This window comes from Aspergillus glaucus (genome assembly GCF_001890805.1).
Source record: "Aspergillus glaucus CBS 516.65 unplaced genomic scaffold ASPGLscaffold_3, whole genome shotgun sequence".
Classification (NCBI taxonomy): domain Eukaryota; kingdom Fungi; phylum Ascomycota; class Eurotiomycetes; order Eurotiales; family Aspergillaceae; genus Aspergillus; species Aspergillus glaucus.
In genome coordinates, this window is record NW_019170455.1 from 1,614,903 (window position 1) to 1,632,541 (window position 17,639).

The 17,639-nt window shown below is 49.7% G+C and overlaps 8 protein-coding genes across 8 annotated transcripts; 3 read left to right on the plus strand and 5 right to left on the minus strand.

The window, feature by feature from the left end:
- Nucleotides 1–1,543: 1,543 nt before the first annotated feature.
- On the plus strand, nucleotides 1,544–5,978 carry ASPGLDRAFT_43267 (putative RNA binding protein Jsn1). Its single transcript, XM_022545784.1, has 3 exons — nucleotides 1,544–2,251; nucleotides 2,338–5,602; nucleotides 5,655–5,978. The coding sequence occupies exons 1-3, from the start codon at nucleotides 2,025–2,027 to the stop codon at nucleotides 5,658–5,660; spliced, it is 3,498 nt and encodes a 1,165-aa protein (XP_022404821.1). The 5' UTR covers nucleotides 1,544–2,024; the 3' UTR covers nucleotides 5,661–5,978.
- Nucleotides 5,979–6,127: 149 nt separating this feature from the next.
- ASPGLDRAFT_118107 (MT-A70 family) lies at nucleotides 6,128–7,456 on the plus strand (the record flags this gene model as incomplete). Its single annotated transcript, XM_022539929.1, has 1 exon — nucleotides 6,128–7,456. The coding sequence occupies one exon, from the start codon at nucleotides 6,128–6,130 to the stop codon at nucleotides 7,454–7,456; it is 1,329 nt and encodes a 442-aa protein (XP_022404822.1).
- Nucleotides 7,457–7,519: 63 nt separating this feature from the next.
- On the minus strand, nucleotides 7,520–8,330 carry ASPGLDRAFT_118716 (ubiquitin carboxyl-terminal hydrolase; the record flags this gene model as incomplete). Its single annotated transcript, XM_022539981.1, has 2 exons — nucleotides 7,520–8,220; nucleotides 8,279–8,330. 2 exons carry the CDS (start codon nucleotides 8,328–8,330, stop codon nucleotides 7,520–7,522), a joined length of 753 nt encoding a protein of 250 aa, XP_022404823.1.
- Nucleotides 8,331–8,532: 202 nt separating this feature from the next.
- On the minus strand, nucleotides 8,533–10,641 carry ASPGLDRAFT_119011 (uncharacterized protein; the record flags this gene model as incomplete). The annotated part of the gene is made up of 7 exons (XM_022540010.1): nucleotides 8,533–9,409; nucleotides 9,462–9,619; nucleotides 9,669–9,823; nucleotides 9,875–10,019; nucleotides 10,069–10,179; nucleotides 10,240–10,481; nucleotides 10,551–10,641. The coding sequence occupies 7 exons, from the start codon at nucleotides 10,639–10,641 to the stop codon at nucleotides 8,533–8,535; spliced, it is 1,779 nt and encodes a 592-aa protein (XP_022404824.1).
- A 1,276-nt stretch (nucleotides 10,642–11,917) lies between these two features.
- ASPGLDRAFT_64159 (rRNA-processing FCF1 family protein) lies at nucleotides 11,918–12,696 on the plus strand (the record flags this gene model as incomplete). Its single annotated transcript, XM_022548741.1, has 4 exons — nucleotides 11,918–11,953; nucleotides 12,034–12,263; nucleotides 12,324–12,489; nucleotides 12,556–12,696. 4 exons carry the CDS (start codon nucleotides 11,918–11,920, stop codon nucleotides 12,694–12,696), a joined length of 573 nt encoding a protein of 190 aa, XP_022404825.1.
- Nucleotides 12,697–14,034: 1,338 nt separating this feature from the next.
- On the minus strand, nucleotides 14,035–14,875 carry ASPGLDRAFT_43276 (uncharacterized protein; the record flags this gene model as incomplete). The annotated part of the gene is made up of 2 exons (XM_022545785.1): nucleotides 14,661–14,875; nucleotides 14,035–14,598 (listed from the first exon to the last, which is right to left on the minus strand). Coding segments are annotated over exons 1-2 (338 nt in total), but the record flags the coding sequence as incomplete, so codon positions are not given.
- Nucleotides 14,876–15,036: 161 nt separating this feature from the next.
- ASPGLDRAFT_118936 (putative mRNA decapping hydrolase) lies at nucleotides 15,037–16,156 on the minus strand (the record flags this gene model as incomplete). Its single annotated transcript, XM_022540003.1, has 3 exons — nucleotides 15,037–15,284; nucleotides 15,340–16,008; nucleotides 16,081–16,156. The coding sequence occupies 3 exons, from the start codon at nucleotides 16,154–16,156 to the stop codon at nucleotides 15,037–15,039; spliced, it is 993 nt and encodes a 330-aa protein (XP_022404827.1).
- Nucleotides 16,157–16,398: 242 nt separating this feature from the next.
- Nucleotides 16,399–17,592, minus strand: ASPGLDRAFT_43278 (ribonuclease H2 subunit C). The gene is made up of 3 exons (XM_022545786.1): nucleotides 17,277–17,592; nucleotides 16,922–17,214; nucleotides 16,399–16,865 (listed from the first exon to the last, which is right to left on the minus strand). Exons 1-3 carry the CDS (start codon nucleotides 17,431–17,433, stop codon nucleotides 16,812–16,814), a joined length of 504 nt encoding a protein of 167 aa, XP_022404828.1. The 5' UTR covers nucleotides 17,434–17,592; the 3' UTR covers nucleotides 16,399–16,811.
- Between the last annotated feature and the right edge of the window lie 47 nt (nucleotides 17,593–17,639).

Consider the following 17,639-nt stretch of genomic DNA (forward strand, 5'->3'; position numbering starts at 1 on the left):
CGACGAGTATCCGATCCAACGCCTTGAATCAAACGCTCAGCAAAAGATAAAGGCGGTGACAAATTAGCCGGCAGAACAAGTGGCGGTGCTTACGCATATCATAGCCTGAGGCTGTCAGGCACCGATTGGAATACGGAGTCACGGATGGCGCGGACAATGGGTTTATGCATGTCTTCAGAAAATTCCATGGTTGATAACTGCCTATCAACTTTATCCCCCTCTTACGGAGGGGTATTGACGAAATCAAGGTACTCCGTACGCACAGTGTGCGATTGAAGTGGCTGTTGTTAGCCACCTATTGCACGGAGTACCCCGGAGTGTGTACCTTGCGCAGCTGCAGCTGTGGTTGGGAATGGAATACCACGTGCTCCAGCCCGTAAGTAAGCATGTAAGATTTTGGCCATTGTTTGGTGCTTGGTGTCTACAATCCAATCGGGAATTCCAGTGCTTGGTGCTCCGTCTGTACTCTGGATAAGATAGAGCACCCAGACTACCGCATCTGGAGTGCTACTTCAAAGCGCGATGTGATTGGTCCCTTGCTCATCTTCAAACACACAACGGACATGTCCCTTACATGACTGCCTCTGTCAGCTCATTTCCGGTCTCAATCTCCTCACCCGTACCGTCTAGCTTGACAAACTTCCGGAATGCGGGGCGCTGGTGTGTTTCAGCTCAAGCCGGATGGCAAGGCAAATCATTGAAACGGGGTGTGACTATGTAAGCCAGGAACGCAAGCTGCTTTGGTGTCCTCCATGGATTGTATGACAGAGCTGTGATTGTTAGTTAACATCAACTGTTACTATAGAGTACAGAGATCAGATAAATCTAAGGCTCGAGTCTTTGCCAAGCTTCTGCATAGACAGATTTCAGTCGAGTAGGGAATTGGGTGCATCGCGAGTACCAGGAGTCTGGGTGAGCTGAGTACTCTGTACTCCATAGCGCTGCGCCATTCCTTTGTAGTATCTGATGATCATTGCCAGATCACACTGAACAGACCGTTAGTTTGTAAATCACTGTACTTTGTCCAAGACTTGGTGAATCAATTGCAAAGTGTCGGTGCATGATGTTGAGACAGTCGTGGTTGATGCGAGATTCGCCGAGTGAACAGAACAACAAATATTCAGGAACATCAGGACTACTCTATACAAGTAAGATATAAGGGGGAGCATTGCAATTGCAGCAATGAGCTGTTCACAATAAATAACAACCAGATCGTCTAACCGGGCACGCTGAGCTTTGCCGGAACCCCGGGGAGACTTCAGCACCGCCCGCAGCAACCAACCTTCGATCGAACTCACGCACATCTTTTTCCCTCCTCCAAACCTCACAGCTGTTCTTCTTCTTCTCGCATCTCCCTCTTCCTCTTCCTCTTCCTCTTCCTCTCCCTCCATCTTGTCTCTTTTTCTCTTTCTCTCTATTTTATATCATCTCTTGTTATTTTCTCTTCCTTTCTTGATTAATCATTCTTCTTCTCCATATTGATAACTTTTTGTTTTTCGCTTTTGCCTGACTGGCCGCGCAATTCGCTTCCAGCCACCTCGATCTTTTTTTTTTTTTTTTTTGACTCGAGCCCTCTCTTCGCTCGAATTCTTCTCGTCTTGATTCGACACGTTTTCTGTGCCTTGACGGTCTTTTCGAGCGTTTTCTCAGCGGCTTAGTGTGTTAGACCTTCTCCAATCCCGAAATCTTAATTATACCTGGTGGTCTGTGGGCAACTTCTCGTCTCCCGACGGTCAACCAAAACCAATCTGTCATCGCTACACGTTGACTGGTCATTTATGCATTTTGGACGGATTACCCTTCGTTTGAATCACTTCTATTGATTCCTTATATTTTTATTCTCTATTTCATTCGAGCTTACGTATCCGTTCTGGTTCGACAACTCGACAACCCCGCCCTCCTCCCCGATATAACAGCGTGAACACCTTTTCCCGCCCATCATTATCACCTTCTCGCAAGGAATATCATAGACTGGGAATATAGAGATTCTGCCTGGACTAAGGCAGACAAGGATATAATCGATAATGTTGCCCGTTTCACGACCCGACGGTCATATGAACCTCAACTACATTCCAACCACTCAACCGATGTCAGGTCGCAGCTCTCCCGGTGATCTGTCTTCGTCCGCCGCGGTCAAGTCGCCGTTTGGACCCTCCAATGGTCTAAATAACGCGGCCGGGTCAATCGGAAGTGCGCGGTTAGGGGCTGGATCCCCTTCTCATGATCTCGGGACTCGGCTGTACTCCAAGCGGTAGGTTTTTCTTTTTACCCCATGAGAAAGCAAACTTGTGTGGCGAAAGAACTCTCCTTCTGATGCTGGTTTTTCTTATAATGTAGAGCACGAGAAATTCAAGCAGAGGAAGGCATTTCCCCCAACATCTGGGGCCCGCCAACCAGTGGTCATTCCACACCGCTGCGTGAAAACATCCCCGAATCTCCGAGTCAAGATGGATTCCCCGACTTGATCCCTGCTTCGAGTGGTAGTCTCCATAGCACTTCCCGGAGAGCTCGAGCTGGCACTGTCCCTTCGCGGTTTTCGCCCGTCGGTAGCCTCCTTAGTGATTTGAACCCCCAGCCGCCTATCTCCCAAAGCTCTCGACCTACGCCCTCGACGAGTCCCTTCCGCCCTGCTGGGGTGTCCGGAATCGACACTGGTGCGAATCCTGCCCCGGCTGCTGGTGGAAGCGGCACAAGTGGTGTTTCTCGCCTGCGGGCCGGCTCGATGCCTCAGAGAACAAACTACTTGGGGGGTTCTAGCCCATTCGGCCCTTCGTTGTTTTCGTCCAACTGGTCCACCGGACGCGAACGGGCTAGCACTCTCGCGAGTATCCGGTCCTCGGAGGGACCAGATTCGCCCAGTCAGTCATCCTTCTCGAGGGAATCACTCGCAGACACCGATGTGAAGACGCTGGACTACCTGGGACTCGCAGAAACGCCACAACAAGCACGGGCCACTCTTGTGCGACCTTCTGTTGATGTGCTACTCCAGCAACAGCAGCAGCAGCAACAACAGCAGCAGCAGGCGTCCGCATTACCTCCTATGCTGGCTGAATTGGCTATGATGAAGAACAACAACCGTTTTAGATCATATTCGGTAAATGCCAAGGAGAAATACGCAGACGACGAGGATCTCGAATATGAGAACCGTTATTCGCAGGCTCCCTCGGGCACCGCGACCCCCTCTGCCGCAGCCACGGCCGCTCAGTTGGCTGCCACTCAGGCCCAGATCCATCAGCACAACCTTGCCGTTCAAGCCTTTGCCAACCATGCTGCTGGCCAGGCTGTCAACCGGCCTCGTGCCAGGACTGCTGGTATCCTGGAGACACCGCCCCAGCGATCCTCTATCCGCAACTACCTTGCCACGCCTTCGCGACTTGACAATAGCTTCAGCGCCGCTGATCTGCACATCCCGGAGCACGGCGAATATGATGAATTGACCGAAGCGGTGCAGATGATGCAGCTTGCTGGAGGCAATGGCGCGAACCTGGCTGTCCGGCCAACGGCTGAGACGGCGGACGAGAACAACCAGGATGGCCCGACGCGCGCCCTGTGGATCGGTAGCATCCCCGTTTCTACTACTGTCACGTCTCTGGAGGCTATCTTCGGCATCTATGGCAAGATTGAGTCGACCCGTGTGTTGACCCACAAGAACTGCGGCTTCGTCAACTTTGAGCGCATCGAGAGTGCCGTCCAGGCCAAGTCGTTGCTCAACGGAAAGGAGATCTTCCCAGGCGCAGGTCCTGTCCGGATTGGCTACGCCAAGGTTCCCGGAACCTCTGCTACTGGCACACCGGGCGCTAATGGCATCCAGTCCTCTCCCACTCCTGACCCGAACTTCAAGTCAAACATTATTGGCGATGGAGACAGGAGTGAAGTTCTCGTTCCTCAGATCCCGCCCCTTCCCGAGCTGCAGCCGGAGATGGCGCAGATTGTCCAGGAATTCGGTGCCACCGACGAGGACTCGATCAACATTTCTGCTAGTATTCAGAAAGCAATTGCCTTCCAAGCCTTCGAGGATGAGATCGCTACTATCCCCGAACCGAGCCAGACCCGGATGTTCGACGCACCCCGTCTTCGGGACATTCGCAAGCGTATCGACAATGGAGCGTGCTCTATTCAGGAGATCGAAGACACCGCTAATGCGATGCTCCCTGAAATCGCAGAGCTGTCTTCCGACTACCTGGGTAACACGGTCGTCCAGAAACTCTTTGAGTACTGCTCTGAGCCCACAAAGGAGCGAATGTTGGGCCCTATTGCGGCCCATCTTGCTGAAATTGGTGTACACAAGAATGGTACCTGGGCTGCGCAGAAGATCATCGATGTCACCAAGACCCCATCTCAGATGCAGATGATCGTCGATGCTCTCCGTCCGTCCACTGTTCCCCTCTTCTTGGACCAGTACGGCAACTACGTCCTCCAGTGCTGCTTGCGCTTCGGTGCCCCCTACAATGACTTCATCTTCGAGACCATGCTGAGCCGCATGTGGGAGGTTGCCCAGGGACGGTTCGGTGCGCGTGCCATGCGTGCTTGTCTTGAAAGCCACCACTCTACCAAGGATCAGCAGCGCATGCTCGCGGCTGCCATTGCCCTTCACAGCGTGCAGCTTGCGACCAACGCTAACGGCGCTCTACTGCTTACTTGGTTCTTGGACACCTGCACTTTCCCTCGCCGTCGCACTGTGCTCGCACCCAGACTTGTGCCTCACCTAGTCCACCTTTGCACCCACAAGGTCGCCTACTTGACTGTTTTGAAGGTCATCAACCAGCGCAACGAACCTGAAGCGCGCGAGATTGTCTTGAAGGCTTTGTTCTTCAGCCCGGGAGATGAGATTCTCGAGAAGATCCTGAGCGACCAGACCTCTGGCGCCACTTTGATCTTCAAGGTCCTGACTACGCCATTCTTTGACGAGTCGATGCGTACTGAGGTTGTCAAGAACGTGTCTAAGGTCTTGACAAAGTTGAAGGCCACCCCAAGCCAGGGCTACAAGCGCCTGATGGACGAGGTTGGTCTTTCCTCCCGCGGAGGCTCGCGGGACCACCATCGGGATAACTCCGGCACAGAGAAGCAACAGCACCGTCCGGGGTCTCGGCAAACCAACCCCAACTTCCCTCAGCCAGGCATGGACAGACAGTTCAACGGACAATTTCCGCCTATGCTCGCTCAGAACCTGGACGGCACCAGACCTGCTGACCAGCAGCCACCCTTTGACCCCTATGCCCTTAATGGTCTTGGCTCTGCCAACCCATTGAATGGCCTTGGTGCACCTAACGGTGGTGGTTTTGGTCAAGACCCTATGGCTCCTCTGGCCCAGCAACAGTTGCAATACCAGGCCTATCTGGCAGCACAGTCTCGGGGCGTTTCTCCCGCTGGTATCTACCCGCCAATGGGCAACTCCAACTTTGGATACCCTTCCGTGGATAACATGCGCCCACTGCAAACGCAGCCCCCGCCTGCCCAGATGAACCAGCTCAACCAGCAGGCCTACGCCCCTCAGCAGTTTAGCCCTGTTCTCGGATCCGCACAAATGTACCAGTATCCTCCGCAGTTCTACCCTCCCCAGCCGGTACAGGGCCAGCAGGCTGCTGGAGGACGACGTGGACGAGTAAGTTCTCATGGCTTAAATTGACATTGGATCAATCGCTAATGCGTTACAGCGTTAATCCGGACCTATGACCTCCTTCAAGGACTTTATCTGAGTCTATTTTCATGTATAAAGGATTTTCTTCTCTCTCCTACTCCTTTTATTCTTTGTTCCCTTATGAAATATAAAGAGGATTGTTTGGCGACATGTGTTCAATGACCGTCTTAGGACCTTTGACCGACGCTGGATCGTCTCGGGAAAGGATGCGAAAAAGATGAAACGATAGTGTGAAAAGTATTGCGACGACTGTTTGCTTGTTGCTCGGGGATATTGGAGCCTTTTTTTGTTTATTCTTGTCCAGCGCGTGAAATGACTAAATATAAATTTGTTACTTGGGTTTGCTACCTTGTTCATGTAGAGCTTGTAATCTGTAACTAGATGTCAGATCTAGTACTAAGTGGACACGTGCTGCTGAAAATCCCGTAACCGCAACCTGAAATTACATTCCTATCCCATCCCATCCACAACAATAACCAACTATGTGTGATGAAGCAGTCCTCAATCCTTTATGAAAACGCCTCACAAACCGTTTTCCTCATCGACATCCCCACCTCCATCACACTAGCTCAGGATCTCTCCCGAACACAACAACTACATTCTTCACAACCAGAACCATCAACAACCACCACTACATCTACCAAAAAAAGACATATAATATCCACAACACCGTTAAGGGAACCATATTCCTCTCCCCCAGAACCAAAAACAGATGCCGCAAGAGCAAGGCTTCTAGAGAGGATTCCTCTTGCTGAGCGGGATTATCATGCAAATTTGATTGTGCCGGTGAGGGATGGGTTGGGTGAGATTCGGGGATGCTACGACCAGGAGTGGTGTCTTGAAAGGGTTACGGTTGATGCTGGGGAAGAGTCTCGTAAGAGATCATTCGAGGATGTGCATGATCACTATGATGGTTACGGCTATGGCTATGGCTATGGCTATGGATCTGGAGATGATCCTCAACCACCCGTGATTCTATCATCTACCAGTGCAAACTACTTCGGATGCATGGCCGAGCTTTCCAATGCGATTGTCAAGAATACATCGCCACAATCTGCATCGCTAGTCATCCCCGGAGAATCCCCAGCAAAGCTACACGTCTTCACCATCCCATCATTATCCAACTTCCTCCTCTGCACACTATCAACCTCCCAACCCAACCCAGCACAATCCCTAATCCCAGGCCTTCCCCAATCCCACAAATTCAACCTAATCCTCCTAGACCCGCCATGGCCAAACCGTTCCGTCCGCCGGAGTCGTCACTACAACACGCAGGCGTATTTCGATATGGACAGTCTTTCTGGGTTTATTCGAGATATTCTACGGATGCATTTACTCCCATTCTCCTATTCCCCAGAGACAGAAACGCAAAAGCAGAGTAAGGAATGTATAGCAGCGATCTGGATAACCAACGCCGAGAAACCCCGGAAAGCAGCCTACGACGCTATTCATGATGCGGGGCTTGTTATCTGCGAGGAATGGGTGTGGGTTAAGACGACAGCGAGCGGGGAGCCGATTATGCCTGTTGATGGGCTTTGGCGGAAACCGTATGAGGTTCTTGTTATTGGGAAGAGGAGGGATGGGCTTGAGGGAGGGGTTTGGGATGGGGAGATTGTTAGGAGGATTATTGCGGCGGTGTCGGATGTTCATTCGAGGAAGCCGAATTTGAGGGAGGTTTTTGAGAGGGTGTTCTTTGGTTCTGGGGATTTGAGGTATGAGGCGTTGGAGGTGTTTGCGAGGAATTTGACGGCTGGGTGGTGGGGTGTTGGGAATGAGGTGCTTAAGTTTAATGACAAAGAGTGGTGGGAGTATCGATAGCAACAATATACTACGTAATCTTTCACCTGCTCATCGGTATCAAGCACTGCACCATGCAGCAGCTTAATCAAAAACAGGCCCCAAACTAACCAAACTAAACCTCAAATCCGGATTCCCCCCAGCTACCTCCGTCTTCAAAAACCTCCTAACCCCCAAATCCAACGCCTTCTCACTCAACGCATCCTCATCCTCCCCCAAAACCCCCCTCTCCAACGGCCCCTTCCGCCGCCCATCCAACTCCCACAACCGCCCATCACCCCCCTTCACAAACGCCACAAAATGCAAGTCCACACTATCCTCCGCCCCAGGCGCCTGCGTATCCCCCAACCTAGCCGCATCCGCATGAGCACTCTCCAACGCTTTACTGTCATACAGCAAATCCGCCCTCTCCACAGGTCCCAACCCCTCAGCCTTAGCTAGTAGCGTCTCCAAATCCGACCCCTTCACGATATTCCTCCGCGGTTCACCATTCGACACCGCATGTAGCAGCCCGATCAACCCGCATGCATTCCGAATCGTCTGCTTGAACCACATGATTGGCTCATTTGGTCCCGAGCCTGTGTATTCGGGAAGGGGGGCGTCTTCCGAGAGCCGCGAGGCTTCGTAGGTTTGGGAGACGGGGAAGACAAGGAGGAGGCCATGGGAGGGGCGAGGGATGAAGGCTAGGAGGTCGGGCTCGTCGATGGAGAGTACGTCGGAGAAGCCGAAGGTTGGGCGGAGGCCGAGTTGGTGGATTAGGTGGGACATTACTTCGGGGTTGTTTTCTGGGAGTTGTTAGCTGGTTTTATTTTGGTTTGGGGGTGGGTGGTTGAGGGTACTAACCAAGAGGCACGAAGGCCTTGTTTGAATTCGGGGCGTCGGCGTGGTCTGTCATTGTTGTGGATGTGTAGAGATTGATATGAATTGAGTTCAGATCAGCAGTATAAACTGAAGATAAGTATTCTATTTTGAAAGTTGACTTTTGAGTGAGTTGTGTAGGACGTTGGAGAACGTTTGTTGAAGCTAAGCTGTGACGTTGCTGCGGGGCAGCCGAGTTTCCTATTTCAGCGATAATCCACATGACATGCCCTTACTATTTACTCCAGTCTATCCCACTCAAAATATTCACTCAACGCCTGGAAGACATGAGAAGCTCCCTCCTCAAAGCCAAAGCATGCCAAGATATGTTGGTCTGGACGAATTAACGTCGCCTGGCCTTTTCTCAATCCCATCAGCTCAATCCATTTCTCGCCGCTGACACCCGGCTGAACGCCGAAGTCTCGACCTTCTACGACCACTTGAATCTTTGGAGATGACGATAGCAGCCCTGAGAGTTGCAGGTACTGAACACGTTTCTCCAAGTGTGGAGCCGACGATTCATCGGCAATTAGAGTGAACGTGTCGAATGGACACAAGTCCAGGGTTGAGAATTGCTTAGCCTGCACTTCTTCCGGTGATAGCTCTGTTATGTATGAAGAGTCAATAGCTGGTAGCTTGATTAGTCCCGGAGAAAGAGGTATTATCCAGGCATGAGGAAGTCGAGCCCCGGGCGTACAAGAGGGTTCGTATACCGAGGCATTCTTTGGGATCTCTCTGTCTCCATACACATATCCGATATGAAGACCAAGGTTATCAAAGTGCTCTCTTTGACCTTCGATACCTTCGTCAATCTTCGTCATGGTTTCAGGATCTTCGATGTTCCGGTATAGATTCTCACGCGCCTTGGATACATCAGGATCAGTGGTTCCCAGTGCCTTGAGCAGACCGAAGATCTGCTTTCCATTCTTTAGGCTTTGTTGAGAATTGACCACCGCGACTTGTCGTCGATCGTACTCGTAGCCATTCAACGAACAGTCTGCTGCAAATCCGCGGTATACAGCGGACAGTTTGTACACTAGGTTATGGACGTCGCCGAGGCCGGAGTTTAACCCTAGGCCTCCGGTGGGAGGGAAGGAATGGGCTGCATCGCCTGCTCTGGTGTCCGGTTAGTTTCTTTCCTCATCCAGTGTCTTGTGAAGATACTTACAGAAACACTCGGCCTTTGCGATACTGCTTAGCGACTTTTCGGCTGATAACCCATGGCCGGTAGCTGATCACATCGTAGGGGACTTCTGTGCCGATGGCCGCATTGACAATCCTCCTACAAATATCTTCGCTCCATGATTCGACTGGATGCTTCTCGGCCTGAAGGCTGTCAATATCTGTTTCCAATCATTCCATATGAGATACCCACGTCAAAGTTGCAAATCAGCACTTGGTTCCCAGATAAATCATATCCAATAATGAAACCGGAAACTTCTGGGTCCATCACCCAATGCAACATCCCTGCTCTATCCTTGACCACTGGCCGTAGGTCCACATTGATATGGATGGTCATCATGGGCTCGTCTGTATCAGGCTTAGTACATGTCTTTACAGCTGGGGTCCAAGGCAACCCACAGGAATCCTCTCCTTCGCTTCCTATTCCTAGAAATTGTCGAACGGGACTTTTTGCGCCGTCACACGCAGTCACATAGCTGGATTTGACCGTGTACTCTTTCCGCGCGTCCCGATCTTCGATAGTAGTGAGGACATGGTCACCGAACTAACAAGCGTTAGCACCAACCATGCCTATCAGAGCCAAGATCACTTACATCCTGCAACTTCACAAAAGAATGATTCTTCCTAATCTCAACCAAACCACTCCCCCTAACCCTCTCCGCAACATAATCCTCATACATCGGCTGCGTAACATTATGGATCATCTATTCACCAATAACCAGTCAGCAAAGCCCCGAACTCCTATCCAGCAGACATATACATACCGCAGGCGTCGCATCCAAAACCTCCCTATCCATCCTCTCATACGGCAACCTACCCACCAACTTCCCAGACAAATTGGTGATAAAGTTAACCCAGCATCCATCCTCTCGACTAGTGCCTAATTTCCGGATCTCGTTCACGTCAAGGCCGAACTGGCGACATAGTTCTAAGGATCGTGGGGAGAGGGCGTGGGCCTTTGGGACATCGAGACGGGTTGGGTAGCGCTCGATTATTAGGGAGGGGACTGTATGAATTGAATTGCTAAGTGCTTCCTCCGGGAATTGTGAGGTTGTAGGAGAAGGGTGTAGCATACCTCCTAGTTGGGATAGCATGTATCCCATGGTTAGACCTGAGGGACCACCGCCGACGATTAGGATTGGGATGGTATCGTTTGCTTGGGCCATGGTAGGTTTATTCTGTGTATAATTGGAAATCGGCTGGTGTTATGTGAGCATGCTGGTCGAGAATGATTCAGAGGCTATATAAGGGATCTTCAAGGTTATTTATTTCGCATTGATACGTTTGTTATTCTCGTAGCTGGGGGATCAACATCCTTGTATGCTTACTTCCCCACTCAGGTGGGAAAGTGGGGAAGCACTGTCTCTCCACACGAGTGGGGAGATACTTTGTAGATTGTTCTATAGCGAAATATGGACAATCTAAGGGTATATCATATCTAAATTAACGGTCTTTGATTTCACGCAACAAACCCGAGGATAGTCCATACAGGGGGTATCCAGGTTGTGTAAGAGTTCATTAACGTATGTAGCCTTCCTGCAATACTCCAATGCGCCATAACGCCATTTAACGCGTCCCAAATTCAGATATGAACAAGATTCATGTCGTCAGGTTCACTACAGGTGCTGGGTTTTCTGTAGGCTCCGGGTCACTTGTAAGAGCTGGATCACTCGTAGGAACCGGATCTGTAGATTCTGGCTTGCTTGTAGGTGTAGATATAGATGTAGATGAGCGAATCGTCTCAGCCTCAGCCGGTTTCTTTTACAACTCTTTCTGCTCCTTCTGCTCCTTCTTCTCAACCTTCAATTCCTGAACCACACGCTGCAAAGTCCGTTTCTGCACCGCATACTCTATCGCCTCAAGCAACTCCTTATTCGCAGCTTTCGGATTACTAGTCAAAGCCTCCCATAACCGATTGCGGTGCTCCTCGGTCAACTTCTGCGGTCTGCCAGAGCGTGGTCTTGTCCCGTTATTATCGCGTAAGTGCTCGCGGGATATGGTGGTTCTGATAGTGCCGACGGGGATTTCTGGGTGTTTTCTGTGGATGCGCTTGGCGCCCCAGCCGATTGAATGGAGTTCACATATGCGGGAGCGTAATTGGGGAGTCAATTCTTTGCCTCGGGGCATTTTTATAGAATAAGACGGAGCTATGCGTGGCTTTATGGGCAGGCAGTCTGGGGAGATAGCTCTCAAACTTTTGGCAGAATGATCATCTTGATAACGATAAGGCTAACTGCATACGGTATAGCATCTATCTCGGTCCATCACCCGGGGAAACATTGCGCCGCCAAAAATAATTTCTCCGCTCTGAATCTGCGCAGCTTCGAGGCGCTTGAACGACAGTCTCCACATCATATCTTCATTTACAAACGGTTTCTGTGTTAAGTCGACTATCCAACAAGCCCGAATCTATCGCATACCACTCCGTCACACATACTCACCATGGGTGTCCAAAAGAAGACCAGAAAATATGCGCAGGCATGTAAACCCTCGGCATCGCGATAAGAAAAAAAAAAAAAAAAAAACGGGTATACTGACATTGGCCTTTACAATAACAGATGAAACTCGCCATCAAAAAGCATGACGAACGTCTGAAGAACCCCCCGGCCGCCATCCCTAAAGATAAGAAGAAGGAGGAGTCGACCAGACAAGTCGCCCAAGCACCAACCAACATGTTCTTCGCTGCGAACACAGCCCTCGGACCGCCTTACCATGTGCTCGTCGATACCAACTTTGTCTCTCACACCATTCGGGCGAAATTGGATATGCTTCCTTCTATGATGGACTTGTGCGTGATACTCTTCGATACGGGGAAAGTGGGATTACAGTTGCTAATGGGTGCTATTAGGTTGTACGCAAAGTGTATCCCGTGCTTTACCGATTGTACTATTGCAGAACTCGAAAAGCTTGGCCCGAAGTACCGGTTGGCGTTGCGAGTGGCCAAGGATCCCCGGTGGACAAGGCTTCAATGCGACCACAGCGGCACATACGCAGATGACTGTATTGTGGATAGGGTAAGTTACTCAGCTTTGGACCGATAAATTTCTTGTTTTATATGTTGCTAAGTACGGATTACATAGATATCGAAGCACCGTATCTATACTGTCGGAACAAACGATAAGGAACTCACTCGCCGCATCCGCAAGATTCCTGGTGTGCCGATTATGAAGGTCGCAAGAGGAAAATACACCATCGAGAAACTGCCCGATTCCTTCGATTAGAGGCCTTTCGGATAACACATGTCTACTGAATTTGATGCAACGATACCCGGGTCAGGGAAAGAGCCTTGCCTCAAGCGCTGGCGTTCCAGTCGACCTTTACAGGGCCCCAACGCGGCGACATCGGCCAGGCTATGTCCTTGGGCCACTCACTTATCTTTTGAGGGGGAAAGATATGAAGCGAGATACAGGTCCAGATCCAGCTTTTTTCTCTTTGCATGATGGCAAACCTTTGCGTTGTACCATGTACATACCTCATACCTACAAAGTGCGCACCGGCTAGGAGTTGGTTACGTCTTTATAATGATCAAATAAGTTATGAACGCCATGGATATTCAGTGGTTTTCGTAAAGCTAATCATGATATTGGCTTTTATAACATATGCACGTCATAAGTGGTGCATAAGTCTGCTATGCAAGGTTGTGTCGTAACCCCAACCATGGAAGCCTCCCCAAATTCCCCAACATTTCTAGAAAGTCAAACTTTCATATATTCCAATAGCAAAGGGATGCGATCCTATGAATGCTGGTTCATAAGATCACCTCTGATGTCAGCCTACGTTTGTATGACTTTGTCTAATCAATTGGATTTGGAGATGCAACTTATATAAAGGAAGGGTTTGTTCGAATCTTTCCCTCCATTTTCAACCAGAACTACATACAATCAATACTATCAATCATGACTTCTCAGCGCAACAGTGGCAGCCTCTCCAAGGAGGCCGAAGACCCATACCAGCCCCAGAACTTCTCTAATAGTTCTGGCATTGGCACCCGCCAAGACGAAGACGAGTGGCTTCGCCAGCACGGCGCAAGCAGATTCTCTGGCTTCTCTGACTCGAATATTCAACAAGAGGTATGTATACTCAGAGTGCTTTCTGTCTGCCGTCTGGTGCACCTGGTACTGTACTAATACTGCCGCTTTTCAGTCTGAGAATAGCCAGTCTTCTAGGACGGGCGTCAAACTCGCTGAACCTAGTGAACATACAACCTTTGGCAAATATAGCTACACCCATGACGATTTGATTGATCCTGATGAGTAAGTAAGAGTGGGGGGTTGTCTAACGTTCCAATGTCTTATGTTATGTGATGGATTGAAATGCATATTGTGTTGGTGTGATTTGCTGTCAAGTAAAGCAAAACACCCAATTTTTTGTACTGTAATAGGACTTGCAATGAAATTCATTCTGGCTTCCGGCTTCACAGTTGAACCATGTAGCACAGATGATATACCCAATGGCCAGTTCAGTGTATGATATAGAAGAAAAGAAGGGGCGTATGAAGGTACAATGTCAAGAGGTTAAACGATAGATGGATGATAGTAAAGAAAGACGATAGGATGATGTAGAGAATTAGGATACAGGTGGGCGACATGGCCATATTTATAGATCGTCGCATGAAGAAAAACATCTAAAACGTTCCGTATAGCTGCGAGAAGAGCAGGCGTTCTGTTTGAGTATAACCGGATATATGCCTACATAAGACTGAGTTCAATTAATACTGAGACAATAGCTACAGAAGCTATCAAGAGTCTGTCATCGCCTCCACCTCGCCTACAATATGCCCTGAATCATTGCACGAAAGGACAGAATGAGACTGTCTCCCCAGGACCGTGTTGTTCGCCAGATCTCTTCCTCCGTTTCTTCTCTTCTCTCTGTTTCAACTAGCAGGGATCAATGCTTCTTCCGTTTGCCTTATTCTCTTTTCTTGCCGCTTTTTCCAAGATGTTATTGCCTCGGTTGTAAGAATTTCTAGGCACTTTGCTCGAATCATCAAAAGCGTGAAAAAACCCGAGATCCAAGACATAATGTCCTTGCGGCGAGAACGACATGTATCTGTGTCCACATCACAGAATTGGCGACAGACAAACTCATACAAAAAGAGAGATGTAAGAAGACCAATCATATACCTGCATGATGCGGGATCAGCAGTCTGGACTACATGGTTACTCAGTTAGAGAAGGGGGCATACAAGTATGGATGGTTGAAGAACCCGATCTTTATCATGATAAGCTCCGGAACCAGGCGCAGGAATGTCAGGGCGGTCAGGGCGGCCATTCGCATTCTGTTGAGCTGATATGGGAGAGGAGACGGAAGGGGATTTCTTGTCTATGGTAGATTTCTCGTCCATGGCGAATTTCAGAAGATTGAGCAAGGAATTTTTTTTTTTTTTTTGCAAAACAGGAGAAAAGGAATAGATGGGGGAGGGGGCGCGGTTCTAAAATTTGGGTTTTTATCTTTTTGTTCTCAAAGCGGCGCAGCATCCTTTATCCTTGTATCTTACTGTTAAATGGAGCTGTATTTTTGTTACATCATGATCCATGCTATCGTACCGCAGCTACTAAGCATTAGCTTCCAATAGCAGGCTTCTGTCCCTGCTTAAGTGGCCCGAAAATGCTCGTCCACAGTTCACTAGCCTCGCCGACAAAGTAAGCCAAGTTGACATCTGCCATACTCGAGTTCTCATCACCGGACATAGTCTCCAACTGAGAGATGATATTCTCCAAACCGAATGCCTTCCCAGTGGCCTGTGTGGCACCGGCTTCCAGCATCACATTGACAACATGGATATGGAAGTGGTAGTAAGTCGGTTGGTCTAGTATCAATTAGCCTAGCTCCGAAAACAGGAGACCAAATAACGAGAAACTTACAATGCACATAAAGCTTCAACTGATCCTCCTCCAGTTCCGGATACATCCTAACCGTCTCCTCGAGGATCCGCTTCCGCACATACCTTAACCACGGAAGATACCGTTTCGACAAATCCCGCAAACTCAAGATATCCCTTCGATTGATCAAGGCAAGCAGATGCAGCGATCCCATACTCTTCCGATCCCAGTTGAGATCCGGCAGCATCAAGAAGCCCTCATCTTGACCATGTTGCCCGGGATCCCGGAAGATGACATCTTCTTGCTCCGTGCGGCCTTCAAGGATGTTGTATACCCAGTTCAAACTCCCACCTTCTTTCTTTGCTTGCATGTAAGGACGGATGTGATTGCGGTAGACCTCTGGTGTCTCGGTCACCATACGGAGAATCTGATCCGAGTATTTCTTGATATGTTGCGCCGTGCATGGCCAGATGAGGTTTAGTTTGAGGTCGCTTGCGTTGCTTTGGTCTTGGCCTTGAGTACCAACACCGGAAGATGCGAGGTACCATCTGTAGATGTCGTTGTCACCTAGGTTGTTTACTCGTTGGATCGCGGCATGGAAGGCTTTTAGGACTTGGAGGGATTCGGTTGCGAAGGCTGTTCGTTCAGCCATGAGGATCCCTTGTTGGCCGTCGATGGAGCCGAGCATCGCGATGCGACGGCCATTTTGGTCTGTAGACGGTGTTAGCTAGGAATCCTGCTCAGATATACCAATATCTTGTTTGGGCGGGGTGTCGTTTGGACCTTGCTTTAGGAGCCTTTCGATTTCGAATTTCGGGATCAATGCCTCCGGGGCAATCTTTTCAGAATTGGCAGTCATGGCGAGCGAGGCTACGATTACAATGGCCAATGTCTTTGCATCTCTTGTCGATGTGCCCGTCGAGATTAGTTCCTCGTCCCTCTTTGGCAGAATTGGGCGGTCAGATTTTTATCAGATAACAACCCTTTTTTTGGGGGGGGAGCAGGGTGTGGGAACGGAGGGCCGTGTGTGTTCTGTTTTTTTTTTTTTTTTTTTTTTTTTTTTTTTTTTTTGGTTTTAAAGATCAATTACATCAATTATAAGCTGTATGCTATTTGCCATCTATAGTCGAAATCATACACCTGCTAGCGTCAATGGCCAATTGCATAAAGTGGACCTGTACTCCGTATGCGCGTTGGCGAGACATAACGAGGACGATCTTTGGTATATGTAAGAAGTAGAGTGAGCATATTGGCGCGAAATCCTCCGTCCTCATTCTCTCAAAACAGCCAATATCCACTCCCCGACGCGATGCCCATGTTCATTCAAGTCGGGCTAGACTAGAAGAATCTCAGGGGTGTGACGAGCGCTGCTGTGGACGATGTCTCTGCTCCCATGTCTGGCAACGGAATAGCTCGCTTCAGGAAAGTCTCTCCCATCAAATGTAGCATCTAGCGCGGTCGTAATTCGTAAAGTTGTGAGGTAGATATGCTCTGCGATAGTCATGGGGCCACAGCTAAGTGGACGCTTTCTTCTGGGATTCCTCTGTCGACTGTTCGCTCGAATGCATCTAAGTAGGACAGTTAGCTCGCGAGCTGCCCTCAGACAAAGGAGGAATACACATACCACCTCAGCCAATTTCAACCACTCCTCAACCCCCTTCACATAAACATCATCAACACCCGGCACTTCATCATGTTTCCATACCACAAATTCATCAAATGTGCCCTGATTCTCCAAAACCTTGACCGGCTCTTCTGGCTCCATGTCGGCGTCATCTGCCATGCCGCCGTTGTTCGTTTGCGAAGGAAGGACACGCTCTGTTGGCATTGCTACCACGCCTTGGTAGCCATCGGGGATTGCGACACGTCGACCGCGTAGCTTGCGGCCGCGGAAGTGGGATATTTGTAGGTTTTCATCTATGCATGTTTTGTTAGTTGACGGGTTTTCAGGTGGATGGAAGGTTCATGGTGCAAGGTACCTTCATTGTCGGCTGCCGGGGCCCAGTAACGTTGGAGAGAGTCCACCGGTCCGTCGTGATGGATGCGACAGGGGAGGATATTCGGGGTACAGCATTCTGTCGAGTTTTCGGTCTCTGGGCCGTTTGACTGCTTTTGAGGGGCGCGAATGGCGAACATGGCTGTATCTGATTCGGGAAGAGGAAGCTGGTTTTTGCAGGGGTTCCTGAGGATGTAGTTGGATGGGTGCGCAATTAACGAATTATTCACGGATTATCGGAAGCGAATGTGCGATCCGTCAATATTTGTATATTCCAAGATTGAAGTGATTTCTGTGTGGTCGTGAGATCTCTGGTTCAAGGCCGGGGAAGACGCGCGCGCGTTGA

Coding starts and splice junctions, on each gene's coding strand:
- ASPGLDRAFT_43267 (XM_022545784.1), top strand. CDS start 2,025: ATGTTGCCCGTTTCACGACCCGACGGTCATATGAACCTCAACTACATT. Junction 2,252..2,337: donor ACTCGGCTGTACTCCAAGCG/GTAGGTTTTTCT, acceptor CTTATAATGTAG/AGCACGAGAAATTCAAGCAG.
- ASPGLDRAFT_43278 (XM_022545786.1), bottom strand. CDS start 17,433: ATGTTCGCCATTCGCGCCCCTCAAAAGCAGTCAAACGGCCCAGAGACC. Junction 17,215..17,276: donor CCCGGCAGCCGACAATGAAG/GTACCTTGCACC, acceptor AAACATGCATAG/ATGAAAACCTACAAATATCC. Junction 16,866..16,921: donor GGTTGAAATTGGCTGAGGTG/GTATGTGTATTC, acceptor TGTCCTACTTAG/ATGCATTCGAGCGAACAGTC.